This window comes from Lycorma delicatula, chromosome 2 (genome assembly GCF_047948215.1).
Source record: "Lycorma delicatula isolate Av1 chromosome 2, ASM4794821v1, whole genome shotgun sequence".
Taxonomy (NCBI): domain Eukaryota; kingdom Metazoa; phylum Arthropoda; class Insecta; order Hemiptera; family Fulgoridae; genus Lycorma; species Lycorma delicatula.
Window position 1 is genome coordinate 93,213,001 of NC_134456.1, and position 25,618 is coordinate 93,238,618.

General features: G+C 29.3%; 1 protein-coding gene across 5 annotated transcripts in view; it reads right to left on the reverse strand.

Moving 5' to 3' along the window:
* Window positions 1-25,618, reverse strand: part of Ge-1 (Enhancer of mRNA-decapping protein 4 homolog Ge-1) — a 153,944-nt gene that overhangs the window by 38,937 nt on the left and 89,389 nt on the right. For all 5 annotated transcript variants that reach the window (XM_075355780.1, XM_075355779.1, XM_075355778.1 and 2 more), the window contains exons 15-17: window positions 20,109-20,220; window positions 12,066-12,294; window positions 1,768-1,883 (exon numbers count right to left, since the gene is read on the reverse strand). In XM_075355780.1, the coding sequence (XP_075211895.1) occupies window positions 1,768-1,883; window positions 12,066-12,294; window positions 20,109-20,220 (457 nt within the window). The remainder of the gene's footprint in view (window positions 1-1,767; window positions 1,884-12,065; window positions 12,295-20,108; window positions 20,221-25,618) is intronic.

Consider the following 25,618-nt stretch of genomic DNA (forward strand, 5'->3'; position numbering starts at 1 on the left):
GCCAAAATAATTATGGATTTTGTAACTGAAATTCTAAAGCTGCTCGATGTGAATATCAGGAAAGATTTCCTAGGAGGTGGATTCCAAATACAAAAACTTTTTGTATTTACAAATGAAAGGGTTATTTCCAATGTGTTTGTTTTCCGTTCAGTGCCAAGTAAATCATCGTGTTAATGATTAACATGTGTGACTGAGTATATTCAGTGTAGCCAAGTGAGTTTCATGTCGCTCTGGTTTGTCACAAAGTGTGGCCCATCCTATGGAAAGAAAATCTTTATCCTTTTTATATGCAGATGGTTCAAAATTTGCGGCCAACAGATTACTCCCAGTGATTAAACTTCTGTCACTGGCTTCTACACAACACTTATAAATAAGTTCAATTTTATTTACTGATGAAACAATTTTATGAGAAATTGAATTTTCAATTCTAAAAATAGTTATTTATGGAGTGAAGACAATACACATGGTACTGCAGAAGCTAGTTTCTAACATAGATTTCAAATTAATATTTGGTGTGGCATTATTTATAATGAAATTCTGAGACCATTTGTTTTAATTGGAACTTACTGGAGATGCATTCATTCATTTCTTGAAAAATAATTTGCCTGCTCTTTTGGAGATTGTATCTTTTCAAAGTAGACTGCAAATGATTTATTAACATGTGGTGCAACACCACATTTTTCTTTATAGCTAGAAATCACTTGAATGCTAATTTCTTAAACTAGATTGGACGTAGTGGACCAATCAACTGGTTACCACGATCACCTGACTGTATCACTTCATTCGGGACCATAAGAAAACGATAGTATACCAACAGAAAATTAATACTAAAGAAGAGTTTCATTAAAATACAAAATGCTATTGAATTTCTAAGAAATGATCCTGAGATGATATGGAAAGTCACCAGAAATATTTTATGTCAGGCAGAGTTCTGTATATATTGTGGAGGTTGGAATTTCTAACAATTGCTGTACCTGAGGTTTGTTATTCTGTTACCATTTATCATTTCATGTAATTTTTTTTTGGTTTTGTTATATTAAGAATAATGTTTATTAGATACAGAATAATAATAATTTTCTGTCTATTTTTCATTTGTTTTGCTTCAATAAAAAACCAATTTTTTAAAGTCTTTAATTACTTTTTATTGACTGTATTTACATTAATTTCCTCAAAATGAAATTCTTTACAAGTTTTGATACTAAATCTTTTGCATTGATTCGTCACTGAACAAAGCTTTTGTATTACAAACCTAAAAAAACATGTTTGTGACACAAAGTTTTTTGTTTTACATTGGATATCTTAAAAACTACTAGAGTTATAGTTCTGAGATCTGTTTTATACTATTTGCCAGCTTAAATTACGTAAGAAACCACTAACTTTACTGTTTAATTTGTCATAAAAATTACAGTAGGAATTGTTTTTATTAGAAGAGCTGTAATCTGGGGGAAATCTTTCGCTTAGCAGCAACTCGAAAACAAAGCATTTCCAGACCTACGTTTCTACGATCTTTTTTCTTTACTTTCACCAGTAGAACACGTCCTAAAAGTTTCTATGTGAGACATCCTGAATAAGAGTTTAACTAAAAACAACAGTAACTTCTCTCTATAGAATTGTTTTTGAGATAATTTTTCATTTTATTTATCCCAAATCAGGAATTGTCATGAAATTTTTTTACACGACAAGTAACTCAATTAAAATTTGAAATATAATGGTTTTATATTAAAAAGAAAATTACAATTAAATATTGTACAATGCTTATGAACTTACCTTACTATTGACTAACTTAGAAATATTTTCTTTAAGTAAATGATCAGTAGCACTAAGTTTCTGAGTCATTTCTATGTGAAGCTCTTGTTTTAGATTTTCCATTGATTCAACAACAGCTGAAAGAGATATATTGAAAAATAAATAATTATAGATAAAAATTAATGCTAACACCTTTTACTAAAAAAAAAGTTTTTGGAATATTTAAAAAATCTATTAAAAGATAATTAGAACCTAATGACTGATAAAATGTTAAGCATTCAAAACAAAAATTATTTTTTTTTTTTTTACAGATGAGATGGATTATGAAGAACTGTGAGAAGGTTTGGGAAGGTAGCAAGAGGAAGAATATATTTAAGTACACATACCCTAACAGAAAGTGTCACTGCAACAGTGATTTTATATAATAGTCTCTAAACTAATTATAAACATTCTAACAAAACAGCCACCAACATATAACTTTTCTTATCCTCTTTATCTTTTTCTCACTCTCTCAAAGTCTCCATTTCTAAATAAAAACTTGCAAACTTATTATCTTAACATACTGTTATAATTATTTTTATAATTATTATTCATTTCTTTTAATAGAGTTGTTATGTCAGAAAATGTCTAGAAACTTATCTGAGTGGTACATCAACAACAACTTATTCCTATTCGGTTATAATTGTTTTAATCAAATTGTTATTAGTTTTTCAATCAGCTAACGTGAACTGAAGTAAGTCCAGAAAATGAAAATCTTAACTTTTGGTAATGCTTTATTGATAAAATCATACATTTATTGATGTAACTATCAACGATAATGAATTAAAAATTTATTCTAAATACATATAACTGTGTTTAAAATAAATTGTTTAGAGATGTACATATAAGTTTTAAAATCATGTACACGTACAAGTATTATTTTGTTTTATTTAATAGTATATATCAGTATATAAAACAAAACAAACCCAAGCAGTGATATAAACTCTCACCTCACCTGATTGGAATACAAAAGTCAATACATAAACATATTTAAATTCAGACATTAAAACTATTAGAAATTTAAAAAAAATTGTCTGTTTCAGTACATACTGACAATAGTGCGTCAGTAAAAAGTTTTGCCGCTTTTTGTACACAAGCTAGAAAACAAACTGTTACATGATGTTCTTAAACTTATATAAGGAGCTTGACCCTTTGTTGCAAGAAAAATTTTATAATGAATAGTTTCAAAAAAAAATCATTAGCACTTAGTGAGTGATAGATTAATAATTAGGATATTTCAGTCAATAAAATTTAACATTTTAAAGGCATTATATTTACTACTTTGAACAAGTATGCTATCACACCATACAGTCATGAAAAATATGGAAAAATTCTTGTTTATATTGAAACAGTTTGATTTCATGACATTGCAACATTGAACTATCATTTACATCAAACAAATACAATGTTTCAACAAAAAGAAAGTTAGCTGAGAATTTATCTACAGTAGCATGCAACAAATTAATCTGAACACAATGTTATTTAATATAAAATAACTTTATTAAAAAAAAAAAAAATCATCCCTGTACAATTGATGATTATCTAGCAATATGTCCTTTATTGTTAACCACTTTCATGTACATGATTCGACAATTGAACAAGTGAACATTTTGGCAATAGATTCAAAAAGCGTACTACGCATTTTTTTGATTTCTTTATCACGCAACCATATTGATGTTAGTTTTAATGAAATCAATTTTTGTGATACAATTCATTTTTGACTATTGCCCACACATTTTCAATTGGGTTTAAGTCTGGGAAGTTGCCTGGGTAAAGGAGGACTTTAACGTTTTCGTTCTCTGAAAACTTTTTTCACTTTCTGTCAGTAAGGCCAAATCTTGTTGGAACATTGTTCCCTTATGGGAATTTGTTTTAACGTTGTGACACAACTCTATCCTTCAGAATCTTGATACATCCATCACTTTTCAACATACAATCTACTGGAAGTAATGAACAAGAGCCTTCAAATGTGAAGCAATCCCAAAACATTTTAACTGATACAGTTAAATTGTTTAAATGATTGCTCAATATGAGCAAATGATGCATTATCGTCTGATGCTTTTCTAATATACGGAGCACACATAAAAATGTTACTAATAAGAAAATATAACATTTTTCCAGTCTTCTTTGGTTCAGTTAGCAAGTACTTTGGTCCACAAGAGCCTTTTTTTGCAATGTTGGTGTTAAAAGCTGCTTTTTAGCTGGCTGACAAGCTTACCATGCACCCTATGCAGGTGCATACATCCAGCTGCAAGATCTATGTCTAAGAGTTGTCACATGTAAATTTGTTCCACTGGCTGCTAATTCATGATTAGTCCACAGCAGATAATTTTGAATCAAGTTTACTTTTTCTCACTAATAAACAATCCTGCGATGGGGTAGTTTTTCTTTCATGGCAACATCTGCCTTTTCTTTAAAATGAAAAGGAACCAGTTTCTTTAAATTGCTTTAAAATAACATTCATTGTCCCTAATCCAACACCACACTTGGAAGCTATTTGTCTGTGTCATACTAGTATCCTCAAAAACAGAAAAAATGTTCAAACACTTTCTTAGAGTTATGTCCGTTATTATGTAAGGGATATCTCTAAAATTTCTCTCCTTAAGGTTGGCGAACCTCTGTCGTTCATGGTCAAGCTAGTAATGTACATATTGCATTACTGTTTATTAGTTGTTGCGTTGCAGTAGCTTTGATTACAAGTGAGTTATTACGTTATAGAATGAATACGAAAATCAATGTTGCTGCCGACTGTGAAATACATGGAGTCATATGTTTTTAAACCATCAAAACATTAAGCCGGCTGAAATTCATAGGCAATTGGCTGCTTTGTATGGTGATATTGTAATGAATGAAAAAAATGTCCAAAAATGGTATGAAAGGTTTAGAAATAACAGAATTAATGTGCACGATAAAGAACATTCAGGGAGGCGCTCGGTAATCACAGAGAACTTGATGAAACGCATTGATGATAAAATCAGAAAAGCTCAACAATTTCCAACCTGGCCCTTCTTCCTGATGTTTCAAGAGCTATTATTGGTCGCATTGCTCATGACCATTTAGGCTTCAAAAAGGTTTGTACACGTTGGGTGCCGCAGATCTTAACAGAACATCATAAGAAAATCCGAATGGGATCTGCTTTGGAATTTTTGATGCGCTATAGAGCAAAAGATGATGTGTTCCTTAATTCTACTGTTACTGTTGATGAAACATGGATTTCTTATTACCAGCCAGAGAGAAAGTGGCAGTCAAGTGAACGGCGTCAGACCGTAAAGGTCAAGCCACAGCCATTTGAATGCAAACTGACAGCCCCAATCTTTTGGGATCAGTTTGGCATACTGATGATTTATTTCATGCCACATGGAACAACTATAAATGCAGAAGCCTACTGTGAAACTCTTCGTAAGTTATGGCATCTTCCTGTGGTACGATAATGCATGTCCACATGTTATGGGTCCAACATGTGATTTATCGAGATAATTTTTACGGGAAATTTACAATCACCCACCCTATAATCCAGAATTAGCTCCTTCTGATTATCATTTGTTTGAGAAATTGAAAGAATTTTTGAGTGGTAAACAATATAAGGTTTGTAGTTTAAGAGAAATAAAAAATATTTATAAAGTTTTCAGAATAAAGTTTTTTACAATGAAACGATCTTTACTTTAGAGATAACTTCTTGTACTTTAAGACACACAGACAAAAAATATAATCTTCTAATAAAAAATGAAATAAAATTACACAAAACACTATAGCATGAAAATTGCTAAACAACCAAAGAACAATAACTCTCATATTCCACAAACAACTTTTAAAGGATGGGTGTGGTCAAGCAGTATAGTGACAACAGAAATAAACAAAAATTCTCTGTATGGATTAGTATGCAGGCTACTTTATTTTTTATTAATTTAAAGTCTTAAATTCTCAAAAGTAAAGAAAAACTGTTCAACTACAATAAGAAATGATACCCTAAACAGAAACTACCTTTTTGTAAAAGCTTACTCCTAGTTGTTTTATAAATTCTATTTCTTTCTTTTTCCTATTTAGCCACTTGTAATTACCTTTCAGATAATATTTCAGAGGATGAAATGTATGAGTGTAAATGAAGTGTAAGTCTTGTACAGCCTCAGTTCGACCATTCCTGAGATGTGTGGTTAATTGAAACCCAACCACCAAAGAACACCGGTATCCATGATCTAGTATTCAAATCTGTATAAAAATAACTGCCTTTACTAGGACTTGAACACTGGAATTCTCGACTTCCAAATCAGCTGATTTGGGAAGACGCGTTCACCACTAGACCAACCTGGTGGTTTATAAATTCTATTTATAGGAATCAACCATAACTTAACATTAAGTATTACTTTATCATTCATTTACATTAATAAAAACTATTAAATATGTTCCTTTGTAAACCATAAATTAATTGCCATAATTGTAAAGGATTTTATAGTCAAAGCATAAAGAAACCTTCAAGAAAATAGCAGAAAGACAGATCTTCAAATATTCTATGGAAAAACTGGATGTATTTTCAAAATAAAAAATAAACTTAGAATTCAGTATGACGTAAAATTGAAGTAACTGAAAAATTTAAATACTTAGGAGAAATATACAAAACACTATGGAAAAACTAAACCTAGAAAGCTAAGCAAATAAAATGGAATTATTATTTCACTGAAATTAATCTTTTTAAGACTGATATAATTCCTGTGTACTGTTAAAATTATATTTTAAGTTCTATTAATATAAACCAAAACTAGTAAAGAATATTGGGATAATATAACACTATTAATATATATCTTATCTTAATTTTACCATGAAAATATTTTTGAATTTAATAACAAATAATATACACAAAAAGTACCTTATCTATGGAACCAATATCAGCAATTATGTCAGAAATATATTTACAGAATTTTGAGAGTAAATTAGTGCGTAATATCACTCATACACATGAAGTTTTAATACGGACATGGTATGTTATAAAAACACAGTAATAAATGAACATCTAATAATATTAAACAAATTAAATATTAATCTAGGACAACCAAAAATTGAAAATCTTTAGTATATTGAAAAATCTACATCTAATTCATAAAAAACCAAATCACCACTGGTTTCATCAAATTAATACTTTTACAAATATGATTAATACAGCATTCAAATAAACACATAACAAGAAAAGTTAAATAATGAAATAAACATCATAAAATATATAGCAGTTGAAAATAGAAATGAAATTATTTTAATAATATTTATAAAAACTACTATCATAATACAATAACAAAATACCCCAACATAAATATCTTACAACAAATACATAAAGTATTTATACACTAATATCATTGAAAACTTTACTAAAACTTACAATAAAGATATATTTAAACCAGCATACAAACCTAATAACCACATAACAAATTTTAAAAAAATAATACAAAATAAACAATTTGTGTGAAATTTATAAAATTAACTATAGTGATGCTATTTCTATTGGAAAAACAAATAGATCCTTTAAAAGTAGATTTCTTGAACATTAAAAACATTACAAAAATAATAAAAATGGCAGACAATCTAATAAACAATAAACATTCTATTTCTGATATTAAAACATATTTAGAAACATTAGAAATTAATAAAGATGGCATACAATTTAATGCATTAGAAAAATATTACATATATAAATATAAACAAAATTTCAGTTTGGTAAACCATCAAACAGTGTTCGAGGGAGCCAATCTTATAAAACCTGCAACAGATAGCAGCATTCATTTAATAAATTAATTTGCAATTTTCACTAATTTAATATTTTTAATATGGAATTTAATTAAATATTTCAATCATGACTGAAGAGGCAGGATTCTGTGAAAGTATTTTCATGGTAAAATTAAGGTAAGATATATCTGATCTCAATATTCTGTACTAGGTAGTTTATATTAAGGCTTGTTTCACACATGCATGGCGGCCATGAGCATGGTGCCGTTTACATGATATGACCATGTAAGTGCACTTTTCCAAACATGGACAGTTCATACTCGGGTTAGTCACATTTTATTATATACATATTATTAGTTATATACATAAAAAAATTTGGGTTAGTCACACTATCTACATGGAGCACGAACACATTACAGTAATGATGGTTTTATATCAGCGATTAAAAAGACAAAGGAGAATAAACTTCAACGGGTTGATACAATAAATATGAAAAGATTCAGCGAACCTTTATGTACTTTTTAGTGATCTAAGGAATAATGAAGATGATTTTTTCACTTATTTTAAAATGAATGTATCAATTTTTGATCAGTTATAAGAGTGATTGAAGGATTCTCTTCAGCATAAAAACACTTTTACAAGAGAAAACATCCAACCTATAGATTGGTGGTTAAAATCTAGTAAGTAAAAGATAAGTAACACTTTAGATTGTTTTAATGATTTTATTTGACTTCATTATACAAAACAATGCAAACTGAGTAATGAAAATAATTTGAAGAAATTAAACAATAAAATGAGTAATGAAAAAAAAAAAAATTTTGAAATAACATATATAATATTTACTGAAATGAGATTAAAAGATTAGACAATTTATGTAGTGAAGTCCATTGATTCTCTAGAAGTTTCAGATATTTCTGACGGGCTGTAGGGTGAATCTAAAAACTGCTGATTGGTACTTTGGTAGTAGGGACTAATGGATGAAATCATAATCGCTGTATTCACAACTGGATTAACAGGTCATAATGTGTGATATGTATTTGCCTACTGATTGAAGGTGCCATGTGATGTTGCCAACAAAGTGATATTGCTGTTCCTGCATCAGTTGTGCACAATGGCAGAAATATGTTATTAAAATCCAGACTCTCAGTCAGAGTAATTTCATCTTATATACTGGATGTGTTTGGAAGATGTATAGAACTCTATTTTTTCCACTGCTTAATAGTTTTTATTTTGTTCAACACCCCTATTTAGAATTCCAATATATCGTCGTCATCAAACGAGGATAAATGAAAGGATAATTCTTTAAAGAAAGGTAGATGACAATCCAGTTACTTCTAAAGAGCGTCTATCTTTTTCAATTCTATAGGATCCAACTTTCGTTTTTGGTATTGTTGCTTTTCTTGTTTTGTTGACATTTGCCAGAGTATCTTGTGGTGTTTCATTCTTGATCATTTTGAGTTTTTAAGTGATTCTTACTGAAGTTGCTCATTTGCAGCTTGTGATTGTTGTAAATCAGATGACATGAATACTTCAGCTTGGCTATCCATAATAATTTCAGTAAGAATTGCAAATGACTATAATACACACATGATTTGAAAGTCCATACTGCTGATCCAGTGGTAAATTTTTATTTCCTACGAGATTTTTAAAAAGAATCTCTTATATTTGTCCATTTTTTCTTCACGAACTTGCCTGTAATACATAAAATAAATAAATTACAATAATGAATCAGTGTTGCTGTAACAGTCAAATAGTAAAGTATTCAAGAATAGCAAAAATTATGTACTGAAAATGTGAAAGTATGACATCTTTAAGAAAATGATTTAAAATTTGGTCTAAAACTTCAATTCAAATTCATTTTTCATTCCAAATTTAATAATAATATTAAAATCATGGAAATTTACGTCTGGTGATGATTCTTTAAATAAATTAAATCTTAAAGATCTAGCAATTATAATTATTTTTATTGTAATTGTAAATAATTCATATGTATAATATTATTAAATTTATGTAAACTTATTGTATTAATAAATATAATATCATGTAATGAGACTAGTTGAGTCTTAAGACTTGAAGAATATTGCATGAGAATTGAATAGGATTGTGTGAGGACTGTCTGAATGAAATGACGAGCATGCTTATACACTATATATGAAGTCGCTGAATCGTCAGGAGCTGAGTGCATGCAAAAGGAGTCGAGTGAAGTGTAAAGAGTTGAGAGATGCTGACAGGAGCTGAGTGCATCTGAAAGGAGCTGTGTAAACTGTACGGAGCTAACTGTGAATCTGACTAAAGCCAAAGATCTTTAAATTTTAAAAGTCCTAATTTAAGTGGAAATTAATGTTTTTTTATAAATTTTAAATAATATGAATGAAAGATAAGTCTATACAGTATCATTACAATCATGAAGATTAATTATGCTAGTTAATTACATATATATTAATTAACTGTTAATTACAATCTTCCTTATTAATTTTAGATATCTGGCATGCAGTTCGACTTTTACAGATCTACACTACAGTTTATGACTATGTATTTCTACCACAAGCAAGATTGTATGAGAAGTCTATTGTACTATATATGGAGAATTCTATGTTTTCTCCTGCTAACAAAAAAACCACAAGATTTCCCGTACAGCATTGGAACTGTAGACAGGAAACATAAGAATTGTAAACCCAATTGCCTTGATGTCCTTCAATTATAAAAGTTACTTTTTAGTGGTTCTAATGGCAGACTACTGGTTTGTTTATGTTGACATTGGAAGTTATGGAAAAGATTGTGATTCCAATATTTTTAAGAATGCCTCCCTGTGGAAATCAATAAAAAATAAACACATTTCCTGAAGAAAGGTGTCTTCCAGGGATGTCAAGTTCTAGGGTACTTTACTTTTTGATTGGAGATGAAGTAATTGGCCTTTATAAACACCTAATTCAACCACAAGGAGGCCAAAGCTTACGAATAAAACAAAGAATTTTCAATTACCATCTATGTAGAGCTCGCAGATATGTCGAATGCATGTTTGGAAAACTTTACATTGGTCTATAAATTTTGTAGTAGACATTGTCAAAGCTTGTGCGGTCTTGCATAATTTTGTCTGGGAAAGAGATGGTTGCAAGGTAGAGGACACACTTATTCTAATTGGATTTAAAAATAATAGTAAACAAAATTCATTGAGCAGGGAAACTACAACTAGTGAGGAAACATCTTATGCGATTACTTTAATACAGATATTAGGGATATTGGGTGTGTAAAATGGCAGCTGTCAAAAATATAATTTTATTTACAATATATAAACATTAACGACTGTGTCTACCAATTCCTCTATGCAAAAAATATTATTCATAGTATATAATACATTTCTATATATCTTAAAAAATAAAAAGATATAACTTACCAAAATTGTTCTTTTCATCATTTTCCAGTTCTTCAAATTCACTGTGGAGCAGTAAAAATACTTCTTTCTAGATTTTCTTGGTTTCAATTTTATCTTTACATAATGATGTCTTGTCTCCTATAACTGACCTTTCTTGAACTAGTGTTATTAAACAATCCATATCTAGATCATAACTTTTTTTTAAACACCAGACGTTATTTTATGATAATTTAGTAACAACTGAAAATAACACTCTTAATTATGTACTTAATATTTTAGAAAAAAGCACAATACTTTACAACACACATGGAGAAAATGTACATGAATGTGTTAAAAGCAGCACAGCGAATATCATCCTTGGTACCATTTAAACAGTTATGGTGCCAAGTACAGTCCTTGAGAGGGATGGTGACAACATGACTGCCATCTCCCATCTAAATGGTGCCATATGTATGTGAAGGGCACAGTCTGTTCTTTCATCCCTTTACTGTGAAAACAGTGCCATGTTCATGATTCACGTGTGTGTATGAAACAAGTCTAATAAAATTTAAAATATAAAATGGAATCATATCTGTTAAAAAGAAATATTTACAATAAAAACTGAATATTTACATTCAGCAGAAACAATGACACTAGCAAATAAATCAAGAATGGAAAAATCCTTAAAAAAGGAAAGGAAAATATTAGGGCCATGGTGCAAAGTTAATAAAAATATTCTAAGATCAAACAAAAAGCTATATCAGAAATTTGAAAAAGTTACAAACTCGACATGGAAATTGAAATTACGTTTCTTTTGGGACTTAAAAATAATAAGTGAGAACAGATTAAATAAATATTTATTGAACTAATTAAAATTAGGAGCAAACAAAATTGGTTTTAAGAAGCCAAGAACTAAAAAAACATAAAGGAAGAGAAAATCAAGACATAAGAGGACAAAGGGATCAAGAAGACATAAGAGGAAGAGGTATTGTACAGAAATGTTTAAAAAATACAAAGTCTACAGTTTCCAGGAAAAACCAAGAACGAAAAGAGGCAAACCTAAAACAGAACCAAAAAAAAAACTCAAAATGAAAAATATTGGCAAAAAATCAAAGCCAAAAAAGTAAAATGCAAAGTGAAGCTGTTTTAACATGATACATAAAACACTAAAATGAGAATACACCATAAATTAAAACTGTATTAAAAAAACACCACCTACCAGGTAAAATGTTAGAATTTATTTCAGATGTTACTATGTGATCAAGCTTGGTAGCAATTATGTTATCAACGGTCTGTGAAATGGCTGACAATAATGCCTCTTGATGCTGGTCATTATCTTTTGTTGATAATGCACTTTCAATGATTGAGTTTTGTTGTTGCATTTGTCTAGTAAATGCTTTTTCTAATTCTCTAATGTTATTATGCCTTTTTAAATCCTCCTTCAAATTCTGAAAAAAAAAATTATTTTTTATTTAAAAATGACATAATAAAAATAAAAAAACAGTACGAGTCATGTGAGCTCATCACAGTTTTCTACAAAATGTTTATATACATCAAGCATCTGAAAACAATCAAAATTTCAGAATGTAAAATATTTATCTAAAAATCTGGGCCTTTTACAATGAAATAGCCATGCAAGAAAGATTTTGTGGTATACATTTTTAGAAAAATCATATTTGAGAAGACATAAAAGAACAAACATCAGAATTTCTGAAGAAACAATACAGGGTTGTAAAGAGACAACCCTCTCTTCAAGTAATCATTCATCTGAATAAATATTTAAAAGCAAGGTAGGTATAAAAAAAAATCAGTCGGAGAAATACAAAATAACTAATAAATGATAAAAGGTAAATGTAAAAATAAAAACAGGAAACATTGAAAAAGTAACATTGTATATATAGCAGTGTACAATGTATAGGAGAGTTAAAAAATGTGCACACACATGTAATCATCTAGTCTAGTGCATTACAAATAATATTAGCAAAAATCAGCACATCTCAGCCTTTCATCCAGGAGTCTGGATTTGAATCCCAGTCAGGAATGGCAGTTTTCATACACTACAAAATTCCATTTCCATATTTCCACGTACACGCTTCAAAGCTTCTGTGATAAATTAACTAACTTATTAGCATACCAAAATAGCAAGTTTAATATAAAAATTAAACTAAACAAAAAAAAAAATTTTTATCTGGAACTGTACATGGTGATTTTAACTAATTTTGGGGTGCCGAATTCAAAACTGTTATCAGAATTTGTGTATACATCACATTTTTTAGATACATAAGATTTAGATATACAATTTATTTACCAATAACTGTATATCACTTGAAATCAATATTTAAAAAAATTATTATTTATGTGAATTCATTTAAAATTTGTTTAAATCAACTGAAATTTGATTTATTCAAACACAGATAAATTTGAAAAACATTAATACAATTTTAAAATAATTTCTAAAGGTCTAAATCCATGGAAATGTCTTTAAAATAACAGTTTTTAATAGTTCAAATCATTAGAATTATCTTACTTTTAATTTTTAAACTATGCTGATAAACTTTTTCGCTTGTACGATGTTTGATCAGTTTCTCTAAATAATTGTAAACAATATTCACCCATCTTCTTTGATGATGGTCAGAATATCCTGATGGAAACTCTCTCCTTGCTCATCGCTGATGGAGCCCAAATTTTTGGGACAAAAGTCTAGGTGGGAGGGTAGGAAATGAATTTTTAATGACATCTTACACTTGTACTCTTTTCTAAGTTTATTCCAAAAAAAAAATAGTTTTCATCTTTTCCGTTTCCTAAAAAAACCACCAACAACGTCTTTGAAGGACTCCATGCAGCTAGTTCACATTCACTAAGTTTATTGTCGAAAGTTGAGTCCTTCCTGATTTGCAGAATAATAAATATAATCTCCTTAGCTTAAAATCACTCAATTTAGAAAAACTTATTTTTAAATCGTGGTGTTTCTTTGTCTAGAGCCTTTACAAAATTTTTCATAAATCCAAGTTTTATGTGAAGTGGTGGCAATCTGATTTTACCACTCAATGATAAATGCTTTATGGTTTTTTAACAGTCACAAAGTTCTGCCGCAATGGCCAGTTCTTCACTTGGTAATGATGTTTTGCATCACGACTATCCCAAAGACAAAGAAAACAACAATATTTTGTAAACCAAGAAGTAATGCAATAACTTTCAGTTCAATGCAAACTTGCCACAATGCCTTTTGTATATTATTGTAATTATAAGTATATAAGTAATAATATATTGCTTCTAATAAGTATAGAAGCAATAATATATTGCTTCTAATATTGATGCCATAGTTTCATTCATGTCGACTGCATGAGCTAATGGAATGGATGACTGTACGTTACTGTTATGCAATAAAACTGCTTTCATACTAAATTTAGAAGACTCAACTAAAAGACGTTATTCTACAGGGATAAGGGAATTCCAAGCTCTTTTCATCAGGCCATCAACATCAGTACAAACGCACAATGAATTTTCACAGTAAAATATGTTGAAAGAGTTTTATTTCATATTCTAAACATTGTAACTTTTATTTTTTGTTAAAAGATTCCACTGTTGCAGTCAAGACCTCAGAAGTTCAGCTTGTTGCTTTGATAACTTTAAGTTATGTCACATTAAGTTGATGTCGTTGAATTAAATGAGGACATTTTTCATCAGATACAGGAAGAAGTTCTTCAACATCCTCTACATCATCTGCTTCATTTTCAGACTGTTCTAGCAATGTCAGATTATATGGTGATACAGGTACAGGTAACTCCTCTCCATGTGGTACCAGCTTTAGAGCTGATGATATAAATGCATATTTTATGAACTTTCTATTTTTGAATGAAAATCAAAATCAATTTGAAATGAAAATGAAATCAATTTGTCACACAAAAGTAGCAGTTGGTGAAGTGATACTTATGTTCACACCAAAACATCAGTACAGTAAATGGCATGACTTGTTTCCCCTTCAACTATTCACTGAAGAGTTACTGAGCATGATATTCAAATAACATGAAGCTTCCAGATTTTATGTTGATCCCCAAGTGCACAATCAAAATAAAATTTATAAACTGTTTTTATCAATTCAGAAATAGCCTTTCATTGAGATTTAGGGGTAAATTTACCACAGACATAACAAAAATTGTCTGGATGATTTGAGCATCTACAAACTTTTCAGAAGTCATATTGTAGCAATTAAAAATAAAAAAAATCACTTTTCTTATAAAAAATTGATGAAAATATAGCAAAACACTAATAACTGTGTGAAACACAACATACAGTATAGACAAGTGAAGCTAGACTGAATAATAATTTAAGCTCTGTAGTAGGCAACAACAGATGTGTATGATCATCATGCAGACATGATTGTACGAGGTGCTACCCAAACGTTCAGGGAATTTTAATTTCGCGCGCGAACCATTGCTGGTACAACCTGCTGCCACTAGATGTGGCTAACAGTACTCTTTGTGAATCAGTGTTCCAACAGCTGTGACGGTAAGAGGCTGCATTGTTGACTTTTGTGCAGTTTTACTGCTACGGCGAAGTTCTAAATGGCAGATTTTAAAGAGCAAAGAACCTGCATCAAATTTTGCTTCATGCTTAAAAAAACTGGTGCAGAAACCCATCATATGCTTGTGGAAGCATTTGGTGACAATGCTATGAGTAAAAGTAAAACTTTTTGTGGTACAAACGATTCAAAGATGGATGTATGACAGTCGATGACGATGAGTGTTCAGGAAGACCATCAACAAGCGCAACACCGGAAAACATCACGAAAGTGCAAGAGACTATTGTTGCAGATTGTAGACAAACAATCCATGATGTTTGTGCAATTGTACAAATGTCATATGGGTCCGTGCAACGCATCTTGTTGGACAATTTGAACATGAGACGCATTGCTACAAAATTCGTACCGAGACTGTTGAACAGCAACCAGAAACAAAATCGCATAGCTGTCGGTAGTGAATTGAAAAACTCAGCAAGAGATTACTCTAACTTATCTCCAACATCATAACCGGTTATGAGACATGGGTGTACGGGTATGACCCTGAAACTAAGCAGTTGTTGCAGTGGAAGTCGCCAAGTTCACCGCGGTCAAAAAAAGCACGCCAAGTTCGCAGCAATGTGAAGTCCATGATGATTGTTTTTTTCGACATCAAAGGCATTATCCATAAGGAATTTGTTCCTCTTGGTCAAACAGTCAATGGGATTGTTCAATTGTGAAGTTTTGAAGTGGTTACGTGAAAGCATTAGGCTAAAACATTCAGATCTGTGGGGTAACAACAGCTGGGTAATGCACCATGACAACGCGCCCGTGCACATATCACTAGCCATTCAGAATTTCTTGGCTTCCAAAAAGAAGGTAGTGATTCTCCACCCACCCTATTCGCCTGACCTTGCCCCATGCAACTTTTTTCTCTTTCTGAACATAAAATTTCAATTAAAAGGCCATCGTTTTAACACAATTGAGGAGATTCAGGAAGAAACGCAGAACGTGCTTGGAATACTTACACCTGCAGACTTCCAAGGATGCATGGAATCATGGGGAAAATGCTGGGATCACTGTGTCAATGCCCAAGAGGATTACTTTAAAGGAGACAGTGGAAATTACAAGTTATGGAAAGCTATTTTATTTTTATGGTAAAATTTCCCCAACTTTTGGGTAGCACCTCGTATGTGTCTACTTCTCATAATACAGTATATATATATATATATTTATTTATTTTTTCTTTATTAAATACGTATGCATATTGTTTAAAAGTAAAAATACAGAAACTATTCTTAACTATAACCAGTAGCTGATCAAAGTGAACTTATTATAAAAAAATACTTACAAATTTATGATTTACGTAAACACAATTTCAATAGCATATTTGAAATCAGCACCAAAATTACAGTGAAAATGTTGTGTAACATGTTAGATACAAATTTTGTGTTGATGAGTGTTACAGATTTATATACACAGAATTTTTGAATTCATGGATTAATAGTTATTAAAATACTATATCAGGTAATAAATTACCAGGTAATATAAATATATATATATATATATATATACACACTTGTTAGATGTTAAAAGTGATAGTTTTATGAAAAAGTAATTTTTGTATAAAACTTAATACTGCTAATAGGCAGTTTTAGTTTATTTTATATATACATAAAATTACATGTTACTGAGGTGTGAGTATAAAGCATTCCAATTAAATGATTAATGGCTGAAAATACATTAAAATTTATATTTAAGTCGACAGATTTAAGGATTTTATAATACAGTTTGTCAGTTTCAGGTCTAATCACCTAAAATACTACAAATTCCATGTGAGTATAGATTCATGATGCAATACTCCATAATGTACACATTTAAGGAAATCTGATGAACTGTTACGTGGCACAATAAACATCATAAGGAATCCACATCAAGTATAACTTAAATGCAAAGTAACAGAACACTTCTTTATGGTGGCTATTTTACATGGGGGTCAATCCATTTGAAGTGACTCAAGGGTGGTTGCTTGAGCAATTCAAAAAAAAATTGAAACTTACCCCATTTGTTCCTACATGTCTCAGAATCTTAAAACTATTTCTTTAAATTTTTTATTTAAGCAGTTTACCTATAGTGGACATTTTTGTTACAGTTTGCACAGCTATTTTTGTGATTGTAAAGGTTTACAAAAAAAAATCATAACGAAAAAACTATTGGTCCTGGAAGAATAGAACAAAAAGCAATCTATTCATATTTCCTCAAGGTAAAAGATTGTTCCAGTGGTTTATTTACCTATCTCTCTTCTTTTTATGAGAAAATTACCAATAAAATGGAACATGAAAAATGATGAAATTTCACTTGGTAATTTTTTTCAAGAGGAGGGATGACATACACAGTTTCAGTTATTTTATTTTATTATATGTAGGTATATGTTAGTAGTTTTACTACAAATATTATTAATGGTGACATAGCCCTACATTTTTATGAATTTTTGAAAACTAATTTTTTTTTTTAAATTCAAAGTTTGGCTTCAAATGACTCTATGGGGCTGGTGATAAAAATCTCAAATTTGCACAACTTAGTGTTTTTGTAGATTTCCATGGCAAATAAAAATGTTTCTTGTGTAATGTACTAATTAAAAAATTATAACCTCTCAAAAATCATTAAAAACCTGTTAAAAGTGATCCATTTTGACTCACTAGATAAGTGCTCCAAGGAGGTTTCTTGTCTTCATGGCATTTTAATATTTTTATACTAATTACTATAGTTGAAATAGACTTGTTTGAACTGTTAATGTTATTAACTGTTGTTAATGTTATAACAGGCTTTTGAAGTCATTTCCAGTCATCAGGAAAATTGATGTTGCAACATGTTCATTTATACTTGTTGCATCATTTAGCTTTGCAGTTACAGACTGGTCAGTCTGACATTAATCAGTGACCTGTTCACATCTTTACTGAGTGTCTCAAATGTCATACTGTGTTTGGAAGTGTTTATTAAATAAATAAGTTTTCTTAATAATATTATATTTGCAAATTTTAAAATCAGTTAAATGTTTACATTATTTTTAAAAAAATTATTCTAAGAACTCATTAAAATGAGTGAATTTAGAGATGAAAACCAACAACTTATTTTTTGATGTGTTAATTCAGATGTCACTAGTGTTTGAAAATATCATGAAAAATGTTTTTATCAAAATTCAGTTAGTTCTGTTGTGACCCTTTGAGAACTCATAAAACAACAATTAAAAAACTTAAGACAAACAACATTAGAGAACACACTTTTCCAAATTTAAATTTAGTTCCTGGAAAGTCTCTTTGTGTTAATTATTTCAAAAGTATCTTTTCTCAGCAGAAGAAAGAACTTTATGAATGCGAAGACCAAGAACAGTACATTATCCCACATCACAATATTGAAAAACTGGATGCTGCTTATAGCATTTTGGGTGTTATCACCTCCATGAAAATTGAAATAATTACGCACAGATCAAAGGCCATCAGCATTAAAGTTTAAAATAAATAAGGTATGTGAAAAATTAAAAAAGAATCTTGAATTGTGTTTTGACTCAAAAGTTTCTGAAAATGAAAATCCAGCTCAATCTTCTTCAGATTAATATAATGATCTTATTTTATAACTAAAAGAAATAGGATTCTTGCTTCTAAAGAAGATAAGGTTAAAATAATATCAGAGTTCAATATGTCCCTAAGTAATCGGTTAGACTTACTAAAGAATTAGTTAATGAGCAAGGCATTCTACTGGAGTTAGGTAAATGACATAAAACAGGAGTTAACGACACAATTAAAAAAGCTGTTATTTTATGAATATAAAAATAATAGCAGGCTGTGTCCTGGTAAAAAGGATTCTATTAGCATGCGTGTTGATGGGACAAAGTGCATAAGCAAAAGCGCCTTATTCAGGTAAACTTAAATGAATTTTATGTCTCCTTTAGAAGTGAAAACCCTGAGGAAAAAATTGGAAGATCAAAGTTCTGCAAACTCCATCCAAAATGGTGTATCATGGCTAGTGGATCTGGGACTCATACAGTTTGTGTCTGCCCTCACCACCAGAACATAAAACTCATGATTGATGGTACCAAACTTAACCTTTGTTTGTGAAAAGGAGAACTACATCTGAATGATGAATGTGTGCACCAAAGGTCCAGGTAAGCAGGCAGTGTTTGACATAATCAACTTTTCCAAAGGATATGATGTGTTGTCAGATACAATAATGTACAAACAGTGGGTAACAGCTGATAGGGCAGATATGATTACTGATCTTAAGACCAAAGATGAGTTTTTTTTATCATTAGTAGTGGGTAAATTGGAAAAGCTGAAAACTCACCATTTTGTGACAAGCACAGTTTTTTAAGGAGGAAAAATCAGAATTAGGTGAAGAAGAACGTTTTGTGTTGGAGGTATTTAAACTGTTTTATGTGCTATTTAAAAATCTTGTTTCATCAGTACTGTATCTTAACCAATTATTTTTAATTTAATTTGATACAATTTGAAATACAGTTCTCCCTCAATTAGAGCAAATAATAAACTTCTAATATAGAAAATAACCAAATAACAGTTTGGCATCTAAAACCAGCGAATATTTGGCAGCATTATATATACAATTAAGCAGCCCACTAAAATAAATATGTGATACTTACATGGTAAGTAATCACAAGTACAAATATATTATACAATTGTCTAATTGACTTATATTATACTATACAAAACAGAAAATAAATACACAAAAATATATTTTATTAGCCCATACCTTAATTTCCTCATCTTGCTTCTGTAACATATTTTGTATAATAGCCAAGTTTTCATTAACATTATTTTTGAAATCAACAAAATCGAACGCCAACTGATCAACATTGCCATTCCTGTAGAAAAAAATAAATAAAACATTTTCAAATTATCAATTTAAATCTAAAAAAAGAAACCAGAATGCTACCAACAAGTTCTTTGCTGTTTAGAGATAACTAAACAAGTCGTAAAAATTAGTTTAATAGAAAAACTAATAATTGTAAAAATTATAATTGTTCTAATAATTATTATTATTATATAGATTTCATAAATATTTCTGATTTATACACAATAGAGCTCTACAATTAATTACCTTATTCACACGTTCTTAAACTGTGTATACAGACATTTCATATACATTAATAATAAGTTGTTTTTGTCTTGTAATACATGAAAAACATGTAGTTTTCTTATAATCATTAGTTATTTAACAACTATTAATACTACAATAAAATTGCTAGTTTCTGCGTTGGAATGTCTGAATATAAATTAAAAAACCTGTTTTTAGTATTACTAGTTTTAAGTATTTCCCCCAGACAACAAAACCTTTTTTTCTGTAGCACTAAAAGCTTAGAGAAAGTCTCATGTTTGCAACAACCAAGTTTCTTGTATATAAAAACATTTCTAACTAATAAACAATCCTAACACCTTTAAAAGAACTGGTACAGCCACAAATTACACTTCCACATGAGCACAGTATTTAGTGGTTTTTTGTTAATTGATAGGAGCAATAATACTTAGAATACAACATACAGACTGACAACAGAAATAATTACAATGATTTTTTCTGTTTGTGTCAATACAGACAGATATATATGTTGTAAAAAATTAAATAATATGAAAGTATCTAGAGACAAAAGCATAATGTATGTTTCATGTTTCTGTATTCTTTCAAAAACACTTCAAAAAAATCTGCTGTTACAGCTTGTTGTCATCAGGTTAAAAATGAGCCTGAAGTGTTGTTACAGGTGCAAAATTGTAAACATGAATGTTTACTGTTACTTAATGTCAATTAGTCAAATAAATGATGACAATCAGTAAGAAATGTTGATAAATGATAACTTATTAGTGTTATGCTTATTATTATAATGTGATGCAGTGTACATGTTTGCTACAATTACACGTGTGTCTTCATTACAAATTATTTGTAGTAAACATAATGTGTAATGTTAGCAATCTTTTTGCAAGAAGGAAAATATGTACTAAAACATTTTTATTGTTTTTTAACTAGTAATCATAACCTGCAATAATAATTATTGTAAGTATACTTCAATTATTCAACACTGAATAAAGTTTTAAATTGCAGCACAGTTGTGAACATAAAATTAATAATAATTATGCAATTATGTCAATCTTGTAAATTCATTTTCTTGCCTGTGTAAATCCACAATGCCTGCAAAGTTATTATATATGTTTAACAGACAAATATAGTAACTTACTTTCTACACAGTCATCCTAAATTTACACAAATAGGCCATTATTCTGAATATGTGTAGTATTATCAGTTTAACAACCTCCAACATAAGAGGTCATTCTAGGAATAAATAACTGAGCAAAAAACTTTACATTCATAGTCAGTTACAATTACTGAAATATAAAGAATAACAAATGGTGTTCAGTTTGAGTGTGCAATTTACTGCAATTATTCAATTTTGTCGACTGCACAGATAAAACAATTTTAACATGGGACAGTAATCATCACAATTTTATATTTAACTCATAAGAAATCAAATGTTACTAAATATATTACAATTAAGTTATATTAATTTATATTTAAAAAGTTTATTGTTACAGGGTATATGGCAAGAAAGATATTTTGCAGGGACTTCACTAGACAACTTCAATATATAGATCATGTAACTTTTTGCTCCTCCATCTGTATGTAATTTTGTAGCAGTACAAGAATGCTGTTTTCATAAGCCCGATGTTTGGTTATCTGCAACTTATTTTGAATGCCAGAATGTTTTTACGGCTATTTTCCCATAAGTGCAGTATCACATAAAATTAAATTTTTTTTTAGCGTCTAGATTTTGTGAAACAGGAAATGTAGCTGATCGTAAATGTAATGCTATATGATTACAGTTTACACAACATTCATATTTTGCTTCTAACATTCTCCAGGAAAAATTCTCAACAGACTGAACTTTTGGTCAGTCACAAACCCACAAAAGAACTCAAATTATACCCCACAAAATTCAAGCAGTGAAACAATTTTGAAAACCTGACATGGTTGCATATTTTGCAAAATGTTTCTTTATTCAAATAAAGTGAGGTTTAATCTTTCTGGACCCAAAACTATTGAGTATAGAGTTCTGAAAATCTCACATTTATCATGAAAAGACATTGCGTTATCAAAAAGATGATGTTTGGTGCTAAATTTTTTTATGGTGAAGAGTATCTCAAAATTTATATAGTATCTCGTTAATTGATAATATATACAAAAAAAACTTAACAGTAGAATAACTTTAAGACCAATACATAACACACAGAAGATTGATAATATTTACTTAAAATATATATACATTAAATTGGTTATATATTCAACAATACTATTGTGAATATGACTAAAGTTTATGACAAGGATAAATTTAAACCTGTACATAAAATTAACAACCACATAATAAAACATAATACATTTGCTGCAGCAGATAAAACAGGGAACTTAACCATCTTGCTGTACGGGCAACTATGATGATATATACCTACTGTGCACTACAGCACATATTTGCCCATCCTGAGGTTTAGTACTGTGTGTGTATAGTTTTTATATCAATTTACTCTATATGCTGAACTGTTTGAAAGTGGATTTTCATTGGTATACATTTCTGCCGTACCGCATATCACATTGTTTTATATCTCTTTCTGACAATTTTATTTCCATTTCATATATTTTTATTACAAGTTATCCAATAAATTATACAATAAGACCTTCATAATATTACTTAATCTTATAAATGCTTGTTTTTATTTATAAATTAATCCTTCTGATAAACAACAGTTATATAAAATTATAAGTAACAGTATCCATAGAATTGAAGGTAAAACTTTTATTAACAAGCCACTTTTTAATAAAAAAAAAAGAAAAGTTTATTCACTATTGAAAATAATTGTCATATTAAAATCTGGAAAAACTAATACACTTGTTATCATGTGCATTGAAAAATATATTTTGATGAAACAATATAAAATTGAAAATAACTTTAAAGAAATAAAATAATAAAGATTAATTATATTACGTACCTAATCCATTACTCACAGTTTTGATTTTTCATCCTTTTATTCCTAAATGAAATATATGTTGAAATATTTTTTTTTTAAAAAAACATCCTTTCAAATGTATACTTTAGTAATAAAAACATTGGATAAAACATAAAATTTATTTTCAAATAATTGGGTCTGAATTGCTTCATATAAAATGTTTATACGCTTGCTTATAAACATCATTCAAACTATTAAATAATTAATAAATTGATTAATTTTTTACTTAATACTTTTTTTTCAGCATATCTATTTTGTGAATCATTTTGAAAAAGCTTTTTTAAATTCATAAACATCAAATGCTATTTTATCATTTATAGTCTGAAATTCTTAATTTTATTTTGTCATCTTTATTAAATTAATTATATACCATTATAAACATAATAAAAAAATTTTTTTTTGTAAATATCATATTTTAATAAAAGAATGATGCCGGCATGGAATAATCCAGCAAAATTACTACTAATAATTATTAATAATAGACGCTAAATAAGAAAATGTATAAAAGAATTGTTTCAACTAGAGTTAGTTCACATATTTTCTAAGAGATATCGTAGACTATAAAATCATTTAAAAAAATATTTTTAGTTATGAAGAGAAATAAATATTCACTACATACAGCACATTATATGCTGTAACGCATAGTCATCTAGTACAATACAGCAATAATGAGGCCCATTCAGCATAAGAGTTAAAATAACTTACCGTTCTACACTGTACTGAAATTACGCAAATGACAAGCACACAGAAACTCCCTATAATGGCACATATATGAGCCGTACTGTAGCAAATGTGTTAAAAAACAATAATAATACTGATCTGTACAATTTAGTGTACAATTTAGTGTGGGGTTTATAAGATAAAGTATAATGACTGAGGATATTTATATAGGTAAAACTAATAGATCGTTTAAAGTCAGATTTTATAAACGTATTAGGTATTACCAAGAATAAAAATTTGGGCTTCTCTAATGTTGCTGATCACCTAATAAACAATAAACATTCTATTTCTGATGTTAATGCTAATTTGGAAATATTAGAAATTAAAAAATAGATATAAATAGAAATCTGGATATTTTAGAAAAATACATATAAATATAAACAAAGATTCAACTTAATTAAACTTAACTTACAGACAGAATTTGAAGGAGATACACTCAGAAGCTGCAGTAGATAGCAGCACCTTTATAGATATTACATGAAATACTTATTTAAATAGTACAGTACTGTAATATTTGGCTAGCTGTATAAATGTCATATATTTTTGTTTTTATTTTATTTAATTGACTTCATATGTTTTTGTATATGTAATTGTAATTTTAGTCTTTTAATTTCTTATGTTTGATATGTAATTTTATATAAATTAATTATACATGACTGATGATGTAGGCTCCTGCAAAAGTGCTTTCGTAAAAAATTATATGAAAAATAAAAAATAAGGTAATAACAGTTGTCTTATTTCTGTACTTGAGTGGATTGAGTTGAGTTATACACATTTAAATTACTAGTGCAGAGATGATATAATCTTGAAAGGATTGATTTCAGGAAAACAAAAATATATATATATATAGGTTTTCATTTTAATCCATCCCAAGCAATTTTCTTGTAAACTACATGCAATACAAAAAATGACCTAAAAAAAAGTTACTCTGTGAAGGGAAGACACATCTCATAGTGATCTTGGATTTGACCTTAACCTTTTTTCCAAGTAGTATGACCTATTTTTGACCCTACCAATGAAAAGAATGGAAAATTTTACATTGGAATACATGGTCACACATATGACCTTGGAACTTTTTCTGAAGGTTATATGGTTAACCAACAGAGATAGAATTATATGGGTTAGACATTTTGAAGACCATACAAATATTCATACTCCAAGCCATTTATCTTCCAAACTATGGGATATAGCATAAAAATGATTTTACAGAAGTTATGTGGTCAGGAGGGGAACATCCAACAGTGACCTTGAGTTCCCCTTTGAAGGTTGTTCCAAGCTCATCGAGGTTTTTTGAATGAAATTGCCTTTTTCGATAGCATCAATGGAAAGAGCATGAAATGTAACGTAAACATATTTGAATTTAGCCAAGGCGTTTTATGATTATGTTTTATTTCTTCTAGCGTCTTGAAGTTCATGGTTCAGGTGTTAATCATACACAGTATCCGATTAACACAATTTGCTGAATTTTGAAGGGAGTACCAAATAGCAATTCTATTC